The sequence below is a fragment of the Poromitra crassiceps genome (genome assembly GCF_964638095.1).
Source record: "Poromitra crassiceps genome assembly, chromosome: 1".
NCBI classification, from domain to species: domain Eukaryota; kingdom Metazoa; phylum Chordata; class Actinopteri; order Beryciformes; family Melamphaidae; genus Poromitra; species Poromitra crassiceps.
Window position 1 is genome coordinate 5,858,736 of NC_139623.1, and position 17,068 is coordinate 5,875,803.

Below are 17,068 nucleotides of genomic sequence, written 5' to 3' on the forward strand. Positions count from 1 at the left end.
AGAGGACAGCGTGGAGCTGGTGGAATACGACGGCAATGCAGCGGGTTTGATTCGCTCCTTCATTGAGCGTTTCCAAGACGACGCAGAGAAGCTGGAGGCAGACCTCTTGGAGCTGAGCAAAAGAGATGCCCTCTGCTGGTGCTGATGGAGGTCCACTCCATAGGCTTCCTTTCCAAAATACCAACTGACACCTGATTTATTTTTCTTCTTTTTTTTACTGTATGACAGAAAACTGGTCATTTTTTATTGGTTGTTTAAACAAACAAAAAAAGCCATTCAGACTCCATTTAGGAGACATTTCTGATGAGACTGAAGGAAAGTTTGTCGTGTAAATGAAGCCATAGCCCTGGAACAGATCTGCTTTAGACATCGGCCCTTTCTATTGAGATTCTAAAAGAGTGCTGGAGTGACAGGTCTGTCTGTGATGATTAACAGGATCAAATGCAAATGAAGGAGCTGTTAACTGATATCAGTGTTGTAGTCAAGTCACTATATCTCCGGCCCAAATCGAGTGTCGAGTCCCCAGTGTCCGAGTCACCAAAGAATGGTCTGAGTCGAGTCCCCATTACCTGAGTCCGAGTCCGGAGTTACTGAACATGAGCGTGAATCCACATGTAGTTGGAACTTCCGTACCTGCCCTTGCATGAAATGTAATAATGTCACGGTATAGCTATCAATATGTTATTAGAAATTATTAGGGCCTATTTCAAATAAATATATAAAAGCCAAAAAAGTCTTTATCAATTAGCAAGTCCGAGTCCTTGTCTCCAACTTCCGTGTCTGAATGCATTAACGCTCGAGTCCAAGTCAAGTCACAAGTCCTGAAAATGGGTCCAGGACTCAGACTCGAGTCCGACTTGACTACAACTCTGACTGATGCTACACCTTCACTCTTTTAGATGTTTAGAGTTCATTCAGTTATATCAGGGGTTTTCAAAGTGTGGGAGCCTCCCTTCAGAGAACATACTGTATAGACAGCTGTGCCTCCCTCCCCCCACAATTATTATTGCCATTATTACTATTATTGTTGTATGCTCCACTCGGGCATAACGACTTCTTTTAAACATTTTAAACATCTTTATCCACTCTGAAGGACTTTTACTCATTATTTGTAACACCTCTTTATTATAACTAGCGGGATACCCACCCCGTGCAGTGTTATGTATGTTGCGTTCTCTGCATGTTCAAACCCTATGGACTGTGTGCTGCACTGCAGGCAGGCTGGCCAGCGCGGATACAGTTCCCCAGCCCCATAAATCTCATAAAATTCATCAGAAATAGCTCCCCAACAGATAAAAAAACATGAGCATGTGTTTGATGTACATACAATGAAGATTTGTGAAACCACAAAAACTTGTGAAATCATGATTTCCTCTTCCCTGGTTTCTCCTCTGACAGCCTGAGCTCAGCTCAACAGAGGCAGCCAGACTGTGGGCGCTCCGCCTCTGGCTGATTCGCTATTGTGCAACCAGCGCAATAGTTGCATTTTCTTCTCTCAGATTCTTCTGCATCACGTCGCGCACCACACTTTGAAAACCGCTGAGTTATATAAGAGAACATCTTCCAATGAAGCCTGGTATTAAGAAAATCAATTTCTGACCTAGCCACATAGTCAAAACTTATCTTTACATATTAATAATTACATGTTTTGTCTATACTCAAGATTAGGTATTAGGTGATGGCATGATTTTACAATCAGCATGTTGGGCGTGAAAATGAATAAATGATTACAGGTTCTGGCTTTGCAGCTTGGCCATAAAGTGAGGTGTTTGTCCAGCCTCTGTGCTGGATCATAAAGTGAGATGTTTGTCCAGCCTCAGTGCTGGATCATGAGTTAACTAGTTATGGTTGCACTGTTCAGTAGCTCCCATGGCATTTTAACATTAGCTATAAGATGTAGTGATGATTGTGCTGTTATTTGCAGGTCTGTATTCCATGGAATAATAAATGTTGATGACTTGACTATAATGATACTGTCTCTGGTAGGCATCAACCAACTGTAACAAACCTGATGTGTTGAATCTGCACAAATAAAATGTTTGATAAGATCTAGGTGGTCTGGTTCTTCGTATTGAAGCATAGACCGTTTAACTTGACAATATAAACATTCTAAATTAACCCTAGCTTATTTCCTCTTGCAGTGTTCGCTAATACAATAGCTTACAGGAAATACACTAGGGTCCAAACTGTTTCCAAGCAACAGGACAATTGTCTACCATTTAACTTGAACAAATTCACTCCCAATTAAAAATGAGTGAGTGTATTTTAATGACAAACAGTCCTGATTCAATTTGACCTTTTCTCAAAATGGCACATTCTTAGTTGAGAAGATTCTTGCGTAAGATCAGTCAGAAACTGAAATCTCAGGTACTCATCAGTGTTGCTAGTATCAGCACAGCAGCAGACACTTGAGATTGATTCAAAGCAGTGCTGCTTCAGCCTGGCATTTCAAAACTGGATTGATTCACACTAGAATGATGACACTTTGTTCTTTGGTAAATGGTAAATGACCTGCATTTATATAGCGCTTTTATCCAAAGCGCTTTACAATCAGTAGGTACATTCACCCATTCATACACCGATGGTGGCAAGCTGCCACGCAGGGTGCTGGCACACCATCAGGAGACGACCCGCTCTACTTCCTGAGCTACAGCCGCCCCTTTGCATTTTGCATATCAGAAGGTTCAACACAAAGATCTTAAAACCATGTATTCTTTGACTTTGAATATTTATTGTAATTTTCAATAAGGCGTCTTAGGAGTTAAAGACCTACTTCCAGTGTGAGGTGACACCATTGTGAGAACTGGTCAAACATCATGTCTAACGATACAGACTACTCTGGCAGATACATACAGACTACTCTGGCAGATACAGACTACTCTGGCAGATACAGACTACTCTGGCAGCTACAGACTACTCTGGCAGATACAGACTACTCTGGCATTGGAAAAAAGAACAAAGAAAAAACAGGTATTACCAGAAATAGAAGTCGGGGTGTAAAAACACCTTTCAAGGCTTTTGGGAGCTGAAAGGCGTCGGTCTGCTCTTTGCTTCGTTTTGAGCTTTTGTAGCCGTTTCAACAGAAAGTGTGCCTGGGCCATTTTTTAAGTTCGCCGTTGACATTGTCACAAAAGGAGACAAACTTATATTTGTATTACTTGATCCAGCCCATTCCTACAAGCACCTGTTTCTTGTTGACACTGATCATGGACCCACGCAGCACATCTAGATCCACTTGTTTCATCGCACCTGCCAGGTATTTCTTTTTGGTAAATGGTAAATGGCTTGCATTTATATAGCGCTTTTATCCAAAGCGCTTTACAATCAGTAGATAGTCTACATTCACCCATTCATACACCGATGGCGGCAGGCTGCCACGCAGGGTGCCTACACACCATCGGGAGCAAGGAGGGTTAAGTGTCTTGCCCAAGGACACAACGACAGCAGCTGGGAGGGAGCGGGGATCGAACCGCCAACCCTTGCGTCATTGGCCGACCCGCTATACCTCCTGAGCTAAAGTGCCTGCCCTTTGCAACGGTTTCCAGAATGAGTTCCACATCGTCAGACTGAATGTGAAAATGTTCCCTGTGAGCAGCTCTGGAAAACATTGCTTCTTGATAGGATATGGCATAAAACAGTCTTGGCTTGCTCGTTTCTAGCTTTTGTCACAGGAGGGGTGAGAGCGGCGGCGTCTCTGCTGCCTCCTCTAGACTGCTGAGGGAACTGCAGCTGTCTGTGTCATTCAGGGCAGAGGCATACATCTGCTGTAAAAGCAAACCCATCTCCTCTGCCTGGTTCTCCTCCTTTGTCTCATCATCATCATAGTCCTCTTCTTCTCCTTTCTCCTCACCTTCTTTTCTTTTCCGATCCAGCACCAGAGGAGTAGCAGCTGTGTGAGAAGCCTCCTCCACCATTGCAGAGATGAATGGAGAGAGAGAGAAGGGAGAGGGAGAGGTGCTGGGAGAGGGGGACGGAGATGCCCTGGGGAACAGGGAGGGAGGTGCCTTGGGGGAGAGGGAAGGAGACAGGTAAGGAGAGGGGGAGGGAGAAAGGGAGACATTGACCCTTGGAGAGGGTTGCATATAGTCTGAGTCATCTGGAAGTCGCTGCATCGGTGTTGGGGTCACTGCTGCTCCAGCCTCCTGTGAATCTGGTTCCATCTGAGCCAGGCCCGGCGTCTGGGGTGGGACCTGCGGAGGCTGGGGCTGGGCTGTGGGATGGGGTGCTATGGGCTGTGCTTGGGCCTGGATGTCAGTGTCTTGTGGCCGGATTTGGATGTCTGGGGTCAGGGTGGGAGGCTGGAGCCGGTTGTCCTGGGACGTGGGGTGGATCTGAGTGGGCTGACCCGGGTTAGCTTGGTTCTGACTCTGGACCCCGTCCGCCGCTGCTTGTCCCTGTGTCTGGGCCTTTGCTTTACACCTCGCCTTGGTCTTCGGCGCCAGGGGCGGCGGCGGAGGGGGAGCGAGGGGCGGGGACAGGGGGCTGGAGGTCTCTGTGGACACGCGGATCTTCAGGCTGCGCTTGAATATGCGTCGCCTGTGCAGGGCGCTCTGAGACTGCAGGAAGAGGGGATTGATGAAGCAGAGCGCGCCCAGGCTGGGGCCGTAGTTCACCTAATGTGAAAAATGTCACCATCAGACCCTTATTTCACTTTAATACATACAATCAATCGATACAATCATAAAGTGAGGTGTTTGTTCAGCCTCAGTGTTGGATCATAAAGTGAGGTGTTTGTCCAGCCTCAGTGTTGGATCATGAGTTAACTAGTTATGGCTGTTCAGTAGCTCCCATGGCATTTTAACATTAGCTATACGATGTAGTGATGATTGTGCTGTTATTTGCAGGTTTGTATTCCATGGAATAATAAACGTTGATGACTTGACTATTACTAGGGTCAGAGTTAAGGTGTCCATAAAATAGAATCGGCTGCACAAAATACCCTTAAATCTCCTCCATAAGGTTAAACATTTGAAGGAAAACATAAGCACCAGATTTTTAAGGGTGTTTTGTGCAGCCGATTCCATTTTATGGACACCTTAACTCTCTGACCCTAAGGGAAATCTTAACCTATAAGGTGCTTTGTGCAACTGGGCCCTGACCCTTATTTCACTTTAATACATACATATAATATATAGTTTCATAAGCACATCTCTTTTCAACTCTGCACAGCATTTGATCTCATATGTCCAACCACAGGAATCCAATCGATCACAAACTGTCCTGATGTCATCAATGTAACTGTCTCATCATCACACACATATCTCTGTAGCACAGCTTACTGTACTGTACTGCACTCTACTGTACGGTACACTGCCTCTGTACCACAGCTTACTGTACTGTACTGCACTCTACTGTACGGTACACTGCCTCTGTACCAGCGCTAACTTATCTATTATGTCAGCTCTCTGTGCGTCATAGCACCACATCAAAGATTGCATCAATCTCTTCCTCTTCAAAGAACTGTATCCACTAGTGGAATACCCGTCCCTGTGTGACCGCTCACCTGTGGGCTCCTCACCCGTCCCTGTGTGACCGCTCACCTGTGGGCTCCTCCACTCTGGAGCTCTCTATACCCGTCCCTGTGTGACCGCTCACCTGTGTGCTCCTCCACTCTGGAGCTCTCTATACCCGTCCCTGTGTGACCGCTCACCTGTGGGCTCCTCCACTCTGGAGCTCTCTATACCCGTCCCTGTGTGACCGCTCACCTGTGGGCTCCTCCACTCTGGAGCTCTCTATACCCGTCCCTGTGTGACCGCTCACCTGTGGGCTCCTCCACTCTGGAGCTCTCTATACCCGTCCCTGTGTGACCGCTCACCTGTGGGCTCCTCCACTCTGGAGCTCTCTATACCCGTCCCTGTGTGACCGCTCACCTGTGGGCTCCTCCACTCTGGAGCTCTCTATACCCGTCCCTGTGTGACCGCTCACCTGTGGGCTCCTCCACTCTGGAGCTCTCTATACCCGTCCCTGTGTGACCGCTCACCTGTGGGCTCCTCCACTCTGGAGCTCTCTATACCCGTCCCTGTGTGACCGCTCACCTGTGGGCTCCTCCACTCTGGAGCTCTCTATACCCGTCCCTGTGTGACCGCTCACCTGTGGGCTCCTCCACTCTGGAGCTCTCTATACCCGTCCCTGTGTGACTGCTCACCTGTGGGCTCCTCCACTCTGGAGCTCTCCATGGTGCTCATTTTGCCCACTAATTAGCCATTTTTGCCCATTTAGTCGGCCCCAATTACCCAATTCAGAAATATCTGTGCTCTTTACACTTCCTGAAAGATTCAGCATAATCTCACATAAAATGGCATAGCTGTGGCCGAACACAATTCGGTACAAATCTCACACACACACACACACACACACACACACACACACACACACACACACACACACACACACACACACACACACACACACACACACACACACACACACACACACACACACACACACACACACACACACACACACACACACACACACTTTGCATTCTTATTATATGATGGTTGTTACACCTCTTCCTCTCATGAGACCTTAAAGGAACACTCCGCCCATTTTCAACCAGCTTTGTATCATTAGAACATCAGTAGTATATCAGAAAACTGTAAACGGTTTTGAAGTCTGTCATTTAATTTGACAGTTATTGAGTGTTAAAGTGTGGACCAGTGACATCACTGGTCCACACTAACTCAAATTAATAACTCATTAACTCAAATCAACTCTCAATAACTGTCAAACTATTCATCATTCATCTAGTTTGACAGTTATTGAGAGTTGATTTGAGTTAATGAGTTATTAATTTGAGTTAGTGTGGACCAGTGATGTCACTGGTCCACACTTTAACACTCAATAACTGTCAAATTAAATGACAGACTTCAAAACCGTTTACAGTTTTCTGATATACTACTGATGTTCTAATGATACAAAGCTGGTTGAAAATGGGCGGAGTGTTCCTTTAAATCATATTAAATATATTCAAGTAAGATGAACCTCTGACTCAAGAACCTTTACTTTCATTATTTTACATCATCACCTCTCTGGGGCTGCGCGTCCTGATGGGACAGAACTCCTGGAACAGGGTGGGGTTGGGCTGTGATTGGCTGGAGGCTGTGTCAGGTTGGGGTGTGACGGCTGGATCAGGCTGGGGGGTTGAATCAGCCTGGGGGGCGGAGCTGCTGTGTGGGGCAGCTGGGTCCGGGGAAGCGGGCATGCCACCTGGCTGCTTCTCCTCATCCTCCTGGGCTTTAGGTGCCTCCCGCGGCCCACGGACGTTTACGTGGGAATTCCAGAATTCTAGAAAACAATACAGATATTCAGTATACTTTATTTTAGAATATGTTTGATTGATTCATTAATATTACCCTGACTAAGGCCATGTCATAAAGCAAGACATCCAAAGAAAACAACTTTTTCTTTATTATTTCTTTATAAGAAAAATTATTATAAAAACCCTCTCACATCTGAACCTGGCTGGTTGAGACAAATTCATTACCATTGGCAATTATTTCATATGTAATTACAACCAGTGTGTTAATTAAACCATGAAGCAGTTTTAACCCAGAATTAAATCCTTCAAGGCCCGTGTATTTGAGAGGAATCTGCTGGCATGGCACAAGAATAACAATAACAAAGGTACAAAGTGCTTCACAAGGGAAAAGACAGCTGGGATATAAATGAAAGAGATGAAACAAACACTCCTGCATATTAAGCATAAAACAACAAAACATTTAAAAACATATGGACAGTAGAATGACATTTCCAGTGTTAGCAAGCCTAAAAAAGTGGGTTATTAAAAGAGATGACGAGATTGACGTGTGGTTCCAGAGAGGTGAAAGGTGACTGGTGAAAGCACAATATAACCTACCTATTCCCATATGTGAGATGGACTCTAGCTCCTTATGGGATGTCGCCTTGGCAATGGCTTCAGGAAGCTCCAGAGGGAACGGTAATATATCTCTGACACACACACACACACACACACACACACACACACAAATCAATTCCTGCAGAGATCAATGTAGTGTGAATAGGTAGTAAAGATGGGTAAGAGGAGGCCAGGAAAGGAGTCAGGAGGCAAGAGACTGAGATGTTTGAAGAAGATGGTCAAGTAGAGAGAGAAGGGAGAAACAGGGGAAAAGGAGTCTCAGAAGAAGTGAAGGGAAGTGGGAAGGAGGAGGAAGAGGAGATGTTACCTGCTGACACAGTAGAAGGCGATGAGTCTCGGGACATCTGGAAAACTGATGGCTGAAGTCTCCAGACAGAAGGCTGCTGGAGGGATGTAGGGGAAGGAACGATTGGTAGTTAACAACACCAATGACAACAACGACAACATTGTTTACTGTACAAATGTGACTTAGCTTATTCATATTTCTACTTCTCTTTCATGTCAAGGTGCTCCTCTTTTTCCTTTTCTTCTTTTTGTATCCTGGTTTTAAACTTTGTGCATATTATGTCTTTGATGATGTGTTTTAATGGGCAGCTGACACCCTGGTGTACAGCTAATGGGCATCCTTATTAATAAACAATAACTAGTTTGCATCTTTGAGGTCATATTTACTGAGCTTCTGGGCATAATAATGCTGACAGGGTGACTGCTTTTTTTGCTAGGACAAACAAACTGGAGTGTCTTAATCACATGCTATTTTAAGATTTGAACTGGAGTGTCTTAATCACATGCTATTTTAAGATTTGAACTGGAGTGTCTTAATCACATGCTATTTTAAGATTTGAACTGGAGTGTCTTAATCACATGCGATTTTAAGATTTTAACTGAAGTGTCTTAATCACATGCGATTTTAAGATTTGAACTGGAGTGTCTTAATCACATGCGATTTTAAGATTTGAACTGGAGTGTCTTAATCACATGCTATTTTAAGATTTTAACTGGAGTGTCTTAATCACATGCTATTTTAAGATTTTAACTGAAGTGTCTTAATCACATGCTATTTTAAGATTTTAACTGAAGTGTCTTAATCACATGCTATTTTAAGATTTTAACTGGAGTGTCTTAATCACATGCTATTTTAAGATTTTAACTGGAGTGTCTTAATCACATGCTATTTTAAGATTTTAACTGAAGTGTCTTAATCACATGCTATTTTAAGATTTTAACTGAAGTGTCTTAATCACATGCTATTTTAAGATTTTAACTGAAGTGTCTTAATCACATGCTATTTTAAGATTTTAACTGAAGTGTCTTAATCACATGCTATTTTAAGATTTTAACTGGAGTGTCTTAATCACATGCTATTTTAAGATTTTAACTGGAGTGTCTTAATCACATGCTATTTTAAGATTTGAACTGGAGTGTCTTAATCACATGCTATTTTAAGATTTTAACTGAAGTGTCTTAATCACATGCTATTTAAGATTTGAACTGAAGTGTCTTAATCACATGCTATTTTAAGATTTGAACTGGAGTGTCTTAATCACATGCTATTTTAAGATTTTAACTGAAGTGTCTTAATCACATGCTATTTTAAGATTTTAACTGAAGTGTCTTAATCACATGCTATTTTAAGATTTTAACTGAAGTGTCTTAATCACATGCTATTTAAGATTTTAACTGCGTGGGATTTACGAGATTGCGCGATACTCTGTGTACAACGGGGTGGATGTAAAGAGCACAACACACAAACAACACAGTCTGTCGTTGACTTGCTTTTGATTTGGTCATTTTCCCTTGATTTTTGTGCTTCTACCATGGGTAAGTAGGCTGAAATTATTTCTTTATGTGTCATACAGTGCCTGTTAGCAGGAGGAGAACTCTTGCATTTCTTTGTCTACTTGAAAGACTACGGGGGGGGGGGGGGGGGGAGAAGGAGTCGGTATTCTCGTGCAGTTGCTGTGTCTGACTTCCGGCCTGAACGATCTACTCTGTGCAGATTGACGCAGCTTCCAGGCGGCATCCGTGAAAAATAGAACTGCCGCGTATCTTTAGCGGAGCGGGGCGCCGAGCCGCTTCTGATACGCGCCATTGCGTGCCTGGTGGGATCACTCTCTCGTAACGGACAAGCCCGTCTTTTATTGTCACACGAACACCACAATACATGCATGCGGCCACAACACACTCATGCTGACAGTGGCCGGTGAAAAGTGTCCTCTGCATTTAACCCATCCAGGCATGTCCTTTCCTCTGAGGGGCAGGCCAGGAGCAGTGGTCGCTTTCTCGTACAGCGTCCGGGGACCAACTTCGGATGTTGTCGTCACTGGTCGGATGACGATGACGATCTGATCTTTTGCATGTTTTTAGTGGGGGGGTTATATACGGAGGAACCCCCTGGGGGAGCACGGGGAGAACATGCAAACTCCACACAGAGAGAAGGGCCCTTACGACGAGATAACCCACCTGGGCAGTGGGCACTGAAGATATGGGGGGGAACACAACCACAGCGCTCACAGTGTCCCAGGCGAGAATCGAACCCAGGACCTTCTAACTGTGAGGCGACAGCGCTACCGACTGCGCCACCGTACCCCCTCTGTTCCTGTGGTTGGTTGGAGGACTTGGAACGTATTTTGGGTTCAGAAACATTGAATCTCGTCGAAATGTAACATGCTAACATTTTGACTGTTACAAAGAGGCCCGATCCAGTCGTGATGGTTGAGTGTTGGGGGTCAGGGGTCAGGGGTGACAGGTCTTACTGGAGTGTTCCTCCCGGATGCCAAACTGCTGAACGAAGGAGGGGACACTGTCGTCTGCCAGGCGCACACACAGCACATTCCTCTGGGACGTGCGAGACTTACGCACCAGGAACGTCTGCGGGGAAACACAAGCCATTACTGAGTGTATGTGCAACAGAAAGTTATGCAGTTGCGACGACCAGGTCTGTCACGTCATTTGTGACTTGTCATTGGTCAGATTAAATGTCAGTCTAAAACTCTTGTGTTGCCATCATGTTATTATTCAGGAACGTTGACTAGATCACTGTAACTTATTCAGAGACACCATTTTGATGCATCAGGGGGTTTGGGCTCTTGATTGGTTGACCTGGCCCCCTTACCAAGAAAAGCCGACACCATTTTAGGGCAGTCTGGCCTCCGCGCAAAATGGATTGAGGACAATGGGAGCCAAGATCTTTGTGCAAGCGCATAAGGAAATGTTTGTCATTGTGGACTAACTTGACATTGAACTGAACCCAGTAGATGTTTCACCGGTGTATGTGTATTGCTGTTTGTCTTTCGTCGTTTTCGACAGCCCTCGTCGTTTTCGTGGGGGTTTCAGCCCAACACAACAGCTGCTTGGATGCACCGAGACCCGCAGAGGAGGAGAAATTCCTTTGTGCCTGTCTCTATCAGAGCGATGAACGCTGCTGGGGTACAAATGTAATGTCTCCCCATCTGCCGTTGCTGTTATTTTCTTTATTTTATTTATTTTATTTATTTTTTTTTTTTTTTTTTTTTTTTTTTTTTTATCCTTTTATTCTTTTATCCTTTTATCTTTATTTATTCTTAGGGGTACAGTACGGTATATCTGTATTATATACTTTGTCTGCCCTTTGGTCTGGACCGTGGTTTTTCTTTTGTGCTTTAATACAATGATACATTGTAGCTCTTTCTTGTTATATAAATGTGCTGCTGAGAGTGAAGGCAGTCACTCGCCACACTGCACTTTGCTACTATGCACTTTATATCTCTACTGTGCACTTTAGATCGTTGCTACTGTTGTCATTTGCAATTTAACTATTGTGTTGCACTTTAAACTGCTGCTCTAGACTGTTTTTACAATGTTTTTATTATCTTATTTGTTTTTATGTATGTACTTTGTACTACGCTTTTTGCAATCCAATTTGCCCTTTTGGGACACTTAATAAATCTTGAATCTTGAATCTTGAATCTTGAGAGCAAGGCCTGGAGAAGCGCTCTCCTGCCTGGGCTGGCACAAGACTCGACAGCGAGGGTGTGACACCGGGAGACGGCGGGGTTCGGCCCAGTGGGAGATACCGGCCAGAGGGTCTTAAAGGTGAGCCCGTCCCTCATTACAAGCTCTATGAGCAGTGTTGGGAGTAACTAGTTACTAAGTAACTAGTTACTGTAACTTAACTACTTTTTTCAGTAACTAGTAATCTAACTAATTACTTTTTCAAATTCAGTAACTCAGTTACAGTTACTAAAATAGTAACTGGGCTAGTTACTAGTTACTTTAGGACATGAAAATAACGGACAACTTCAGAGGATTACCCAGTTTCTGATCCTCAGACCTAGTCCGGGGAGAGAGCTGCAGCCAGAGCCCCAGAGGCTAATGACCTTGATAGGCTATAAGCCTCCCCAATAAGCGAAGGTTCAATGCCACACTGTGGCACAGCAACACTATAATGTGTGCATTAATAACAATCGAAGCAGACTTTTAAAAGTAACGCAAAAGTTACTTTCCCTAGTAACTAATTACTTTGAAGTAACTGGTAACTTTAAAGTAATTAAATTACCTTTTGAGAGAAGTAACTAGTAACTGTAACTAATTACCAATTTTCAGTAACTTTCCCAACACTGTCTATGAGAGGCTATTACTCCAACGCCTCATGCCACTTATAGACTCCAAGCTGACCAAAGACCAAGCTGGTTTCCGCCCTGGCCGCTCCTGTGCTGGACCGCTACTCAACCTTACTCAACACATCGAGGATGGATTTGAGCGCAAACTAATAACCGGAGCAGCATTCATAGATCTCACTGCTGCCTATGACACTGTCCAGCACCGTACAATGATGAAGAAGCTACTGGACACGACTGGCGACCTCAACCTCTGCCAAGTCATCAAATGCCTCCTCAACAACAGGCACTTCTATGTTCAGCTGAACGGTCAGAGGAGCAAATGGAAAGCCCAAAAGAACGGCCTACCACAAGGCAGCGTACTGGCCCCCCTCCTCTTCAACATATATACCAACGACCAACCACTTCCCCCACAATGCCACCGTTTCATCTATGCAGATGACCTCTGCATCACCACCCAACAAGAGGACTTCCAGAAGATCGAGTCCGTCCTCGAAAGAGCCCTCCAAGAGATGTCAACCTACTACAATAACAACCTCCTGAAACCCAACCCATCAAAAACCCAACTGTGCAGCTTCCACCTGAGAAACCGAGACACAGGAAAAGAACTGAGCGTCTCGTGGGATGGCCACAAACTCTCCAACCATTCCGCACCCTGTGTATCTTGGAGTCACACTCGACAGGACACTCTCTTTCAAGTTCCACCTACAGAACACCAAAGCCAAGGTCAACGCCCGCAATAACATCCTGCGCAAACTGGTCAACTCAAAGTGGGGTGCTGCTGACCCACTAACAGTCCGTGCAACCGCCATGGCACTGTGCTTCTCCACAGCCGAGTATGTCTGCTCAAGCTGGAGCTGATCCCACCACACCAAACTGGTGGACACAGCCCTTAATGACACCTGCCAGATCATCACGGGATGCATCAAGACAACACCTGTCCCGTGCCTCTATGCCTTAGCTGGCATTGCTCCTCCCCCACATCAGACGCTCCACCATCCACTACATTGGTGGCAGCGGTGGAATTGCCCGCTCCAGACCCTTCAGAGGTGCCCTGGGACAAAACCTCAGGACGTGGGATGCACCTCGATGGGGCGGTCTCACCATGGTGTGTGGCACACGGAGGTTGCGGAAGTCCCCCCAGTTGAGCCACCACTCCTGGCTTGCGTGGATGCGGCTCTAGAAAGACCGGACGACTGTAACGCTCGGCTCCAACATGTCCACTTGACTAGCAGGCCTGTCCCTTTAGCCAACTGGATATGGCAGATGCCTGGAGTGTGAGAGATCGGCATATCGAATCCCGCTCAAACGCTACAGAAGTCATGGTCATGCTGCTAAATGCTAACAATAAGCCCAAACCAAACCAAATGTTAGATTTCAAAAGATAAAAGAGGGCAAAAAAGAAATTGAAAATTCGATTTCCCCCCCGTCTTTATTTTTTGTTTTTGCTCCAAGTGAAATGTTTTATGATCACTCATGATTCAAAAAATCACTGGTGGCTTGGTTCCAGCCATAAAACTGGTTATAAGGATTTTTTGAAATGTCTATGGAGAAAATGAATGGGGAACTCTCTTCCGGGGCAGGAGACGTCATGTGACTGTTCAGCTCTATTTAGGAGACCCGCAGAGTACAATTTCTTATTCTTGGTGGAGCCTGCAGTGGGCTGTTTATTGGTTTATTTAAACGGGTCCCCATTAGCTGATGCCTGAGCGGCAGCTAGTCTTCCTGGCGCCCAACAGAACAATATACGTGACACAACAGGCATACAGTAAGAAGGTATTATACGGATAGAGCATAATACAAGCATGTATCACAAAAAAAGCATGAATCTAAGAATAAAAAGAGAAAAAACATGTATCATAGAATAAAAGAAATATAAAACAGGAGATGAAAAAACAAGAGAGAAAACAAGAGTGTAGGAGCCGCATTTAAGATGATTTAATTTATGCAATTTATTACAATTCATATTTTTTGCTCCAAATTCATCACCATGAAAGAGGAAAATTATTTTCTGGGCCTATGTTAATATTAAATGAAGGTCTTCCTATTCTAAAAGACATTCTAGATTACTTCATTTGTGTGTTTTGTTTACTAATTTGTTCTATGTTTGTGCTTGGAAGAAAAAAAAATATGCGCCCTCTGCAGGTGGTGAGGTGCACTCCTTTAAATTGATGGCAGTGACGCGCGGTGGAGAGAAAGCGGGTTACAGCAACACCGTCTTTGACCTCAGCCTCCATGCTGCATCTGTGTTTGTTTGCTCTTGAAAGGCATATGCAACACCACAGCTAAAATCAAGGACATTGAAAACCACCCACATTTTTATTTTTGTATTACGTTTATTTTGTAATAAATTACAAGCAACTGGGAACAGTAAACCCTCTCTCTGAATATTTTTTGAATATGGTTTTTGGGAACTAACAAACAAGACTGTGAGTCCGACATACTACACCCGTTTCTCCAGGTGGTAAAAACTAAATAAAATAGGAACATTGGAATGGGGGTTATTGGAAAAGCCCGAGTACAATGTTTTTTGCCACTACAAAGAGGGTGTCTCTATCTATTAAAGGTCTCTGTGGCTGTCCTAGACTGAAACGGAGCCAAAGTAGTTTGATAATAGATCAGACAAACACTTCCGCTGACGTGTGTGTGTGTGTGTGTGTGTGTGTGTGTGTGTTCTGACCCCAGGTGGCTCCCTCTGCAGGATGTGCAGAGCAGTAGCAGGGTTGATTGACAGCTGCAGCCAGACGGGCAGTGACAGCAGGAGGCGGTCCAACACGCTGATGCTCCTCGCAGAGCCCCGCCCCCTCTGAGGGCGTTCAGATGGCTGGGCGGGCTCTGGGAAGTCATACAGAGGCTCCTCCTGCTGCGCCATCTACACACACACACACACACACACACACGGTTATTAACTTTTCCAATGGTTTACTGGAGTGGAGAGGATAAACGTTTGTACAGGGGCAGTGTTGTAGTTGAGTCAAGTCAGACTCGAGTCCAACACTCGTTTTCAGGACTCATGACTCATGACTCATTTGTTAGTTTTATTGTAATAGGCCCTAATAATTTGACATAAGATATTGATAGCTATATACTACTGTGACATTATTCCAATTTGTGCAAGGGCAGGCAGATGTTCCACCTACATGTGGTTTCACGCTCATGTTTAGTAACTCAGAGTAATAGTTAGTCTTACTGTGATCTGTGTATATGGGGTTTCAGGAGGCGTCTGACATTGGAGAAAGAGAACCTGTTGGGGATGAAACCTGTCTGGTCAGGATGAATGATGGATGACAAATATTTATTTAGCCAGGTAGCCAGCATTTGAGTGATTACCTTTCTGTCAAAATTCTGGAGCACTATGGGTCTGTAGCTGGCTACTTCCTCCCCCTTTTTTTTAAAATGAGGGAGATATTCGCTCCATAGGCTACAGTGTTTTAGGACATTGTCCTTCAGAGCTAGATGTCATTCTGAGGAGTGGGGCGAGAATATCACAGAATTTCTTGTAAAATTCAGCGGAATAGCCAACTTTTTGACTGTGAATCACAGTTTTTCTACTGCAGGAAAGATACCACACAACATGAATGTAAGTGGGATGGCTGCACGCACATGTGCACGCACGCACTCGCGCACACACACACACACACACACACACACACACACACACACACACACACACACACACACACACACACACACACACACACACACACACACACACACACACACACTTCCTGTGTAATAAAATACACACACACTTCCTGTGTAATAAATCTAGGATTCTGCCTGAGGATGGGAACAAGCCCAGACTTGGTCAAGTGCAGCAGCTCAGACTGAGATTAGTGAACTTATGAGACACGTAGGAATACAATAAATAAACCTGTGAACAGATAGGAATAGAAATAGTAATAGTAGTGCCATATAAAGCAATGATTTGATCTATCATTTTGTACTTGGCATAGTTTACAAATAAATGTCCCTCCCTACTGAAGCTGTTGCCTCTTCAAAATATAAAACCCTTCGTTGCACCATGAATCTTCTTATCTGACTGCTAGAGTTGTTAACGTTACACACCTTGGTATAACTTCACGCGATTCTAGTCTAGAAGAAGTCTACATTTGAGCAGCGTATACTGGCAGAAAAACCGCACTGATTTCATTACCTTCAGGGCTTCCTCTTTGGCCCGATCCTCCTCTGGATTCACTACAGATCCACTTTATAACCACATGCTCTCTGTCATTTCAATCTACCGTCAACTTCGCTTTAAAAGAAAGCCGACTTTCTTCTAAACTCCTGGCATGACGCGCTGAGCTGTCTTCCTTCTGCTCAGTGGCTCCTCCCACCTGATCTCACCTGGAAACAATGCTAAATCACTAGTAGTAGGACTAGCAGTGTCATGATTACATTATTACGAGTAGCTACAAGGTTAGTAGCCTAAGCCTATAGTTGTAATAAGACAATAACAATATCATCTCCCGATCAATTTTATTCAATATAGGCTATAGCCTATAGGGCTGCTCATTTTTCCTTTCTTTCTTTTTCCTTTTCTTTTCTTGCGTGCGTGCGTGCGTGCGTGCGTGCGTGTGTGTGTGTGTGT

At 44.6% G+C, this 17,068-nt stretch overlaps 2 protein-coding genes across 5 annotated transcripts in view; one reads left to right on the top strand and one right to left on the bottom strand.

The window, feature by feature from the left end:
* dpp3 (dipeptidyl-peptidase 3) overlaps positions 1-2,055 on the top strand; it is a 44,924-nt gene extending 42,869 nt beyond the window's left edge. The window contains exons 19-20 of one of the 2 annotated variants that reach the window (XR_014552649.1): positions 3-1,765; positions 1,803-2,055. Coding sequence is in view for 1 of the 2 variants with exons in the window: in XM_083635392.1 (XP_083491518.1) it covers positions 3-145 (143 nt within the window). In the remaining variant the exon portion in view is untranslated. Of the gene's footprint in view, positions 1-2 lie in introns of both variants that reach the window. The other variant, XM_083635392.1, reaches the window with a different exon arrangement.
* Positions 2,056-3,506: 1,451 nt separating this feature from the next.
* LOC310774025 (uncharacterized protein) lies at positions 3,507-16,765 on the bottom strand. 3 transcript variants are annotated; one of them, XM_083634083.1, is made up of 8 exons: positions 16,634-16,750; positions 15,668-15,721; positions 15,158-15,349; positions 10,636-10,750; positions 8,187-8,262; positions 7,859-7,950; positions 7,028-7,287; positions 3,507-4,613 (listed from the first exon to the last, which is right to left on the bottom strand). In XM_083634083.1, the coding sequence occupies exons 3-8, from the start codon at positions 15,347-15,349 to the stop codon at positions 3,666-3,668; spliced, it is 1,683 nt and encodes a 560-aa protein (XP_083490209.1). In that variant the 5' UTR covers positions 15,668-15,721; positions 16,634-16,750; the 3' UTR covers positions 3,507-3,665. The 3 variants fall into 3 exon arrangements, with proteins under 3 accessions (XP_083490209.1, XP_083490210.1, XP_083490208.1); XM_083634084.1 differs by lacking the exon at positions 15,668-15,721 and having other exon boundaries at positions 8,187-8,259; positions 16,634-16,765; XM_083634082.1 differs by lacking the exon at positions 15,668-15,721 and having other exon boundaries at positions 16,634-16,765.
* Positions 16,766-17,068: the final 303 nt, after the last annotated feature.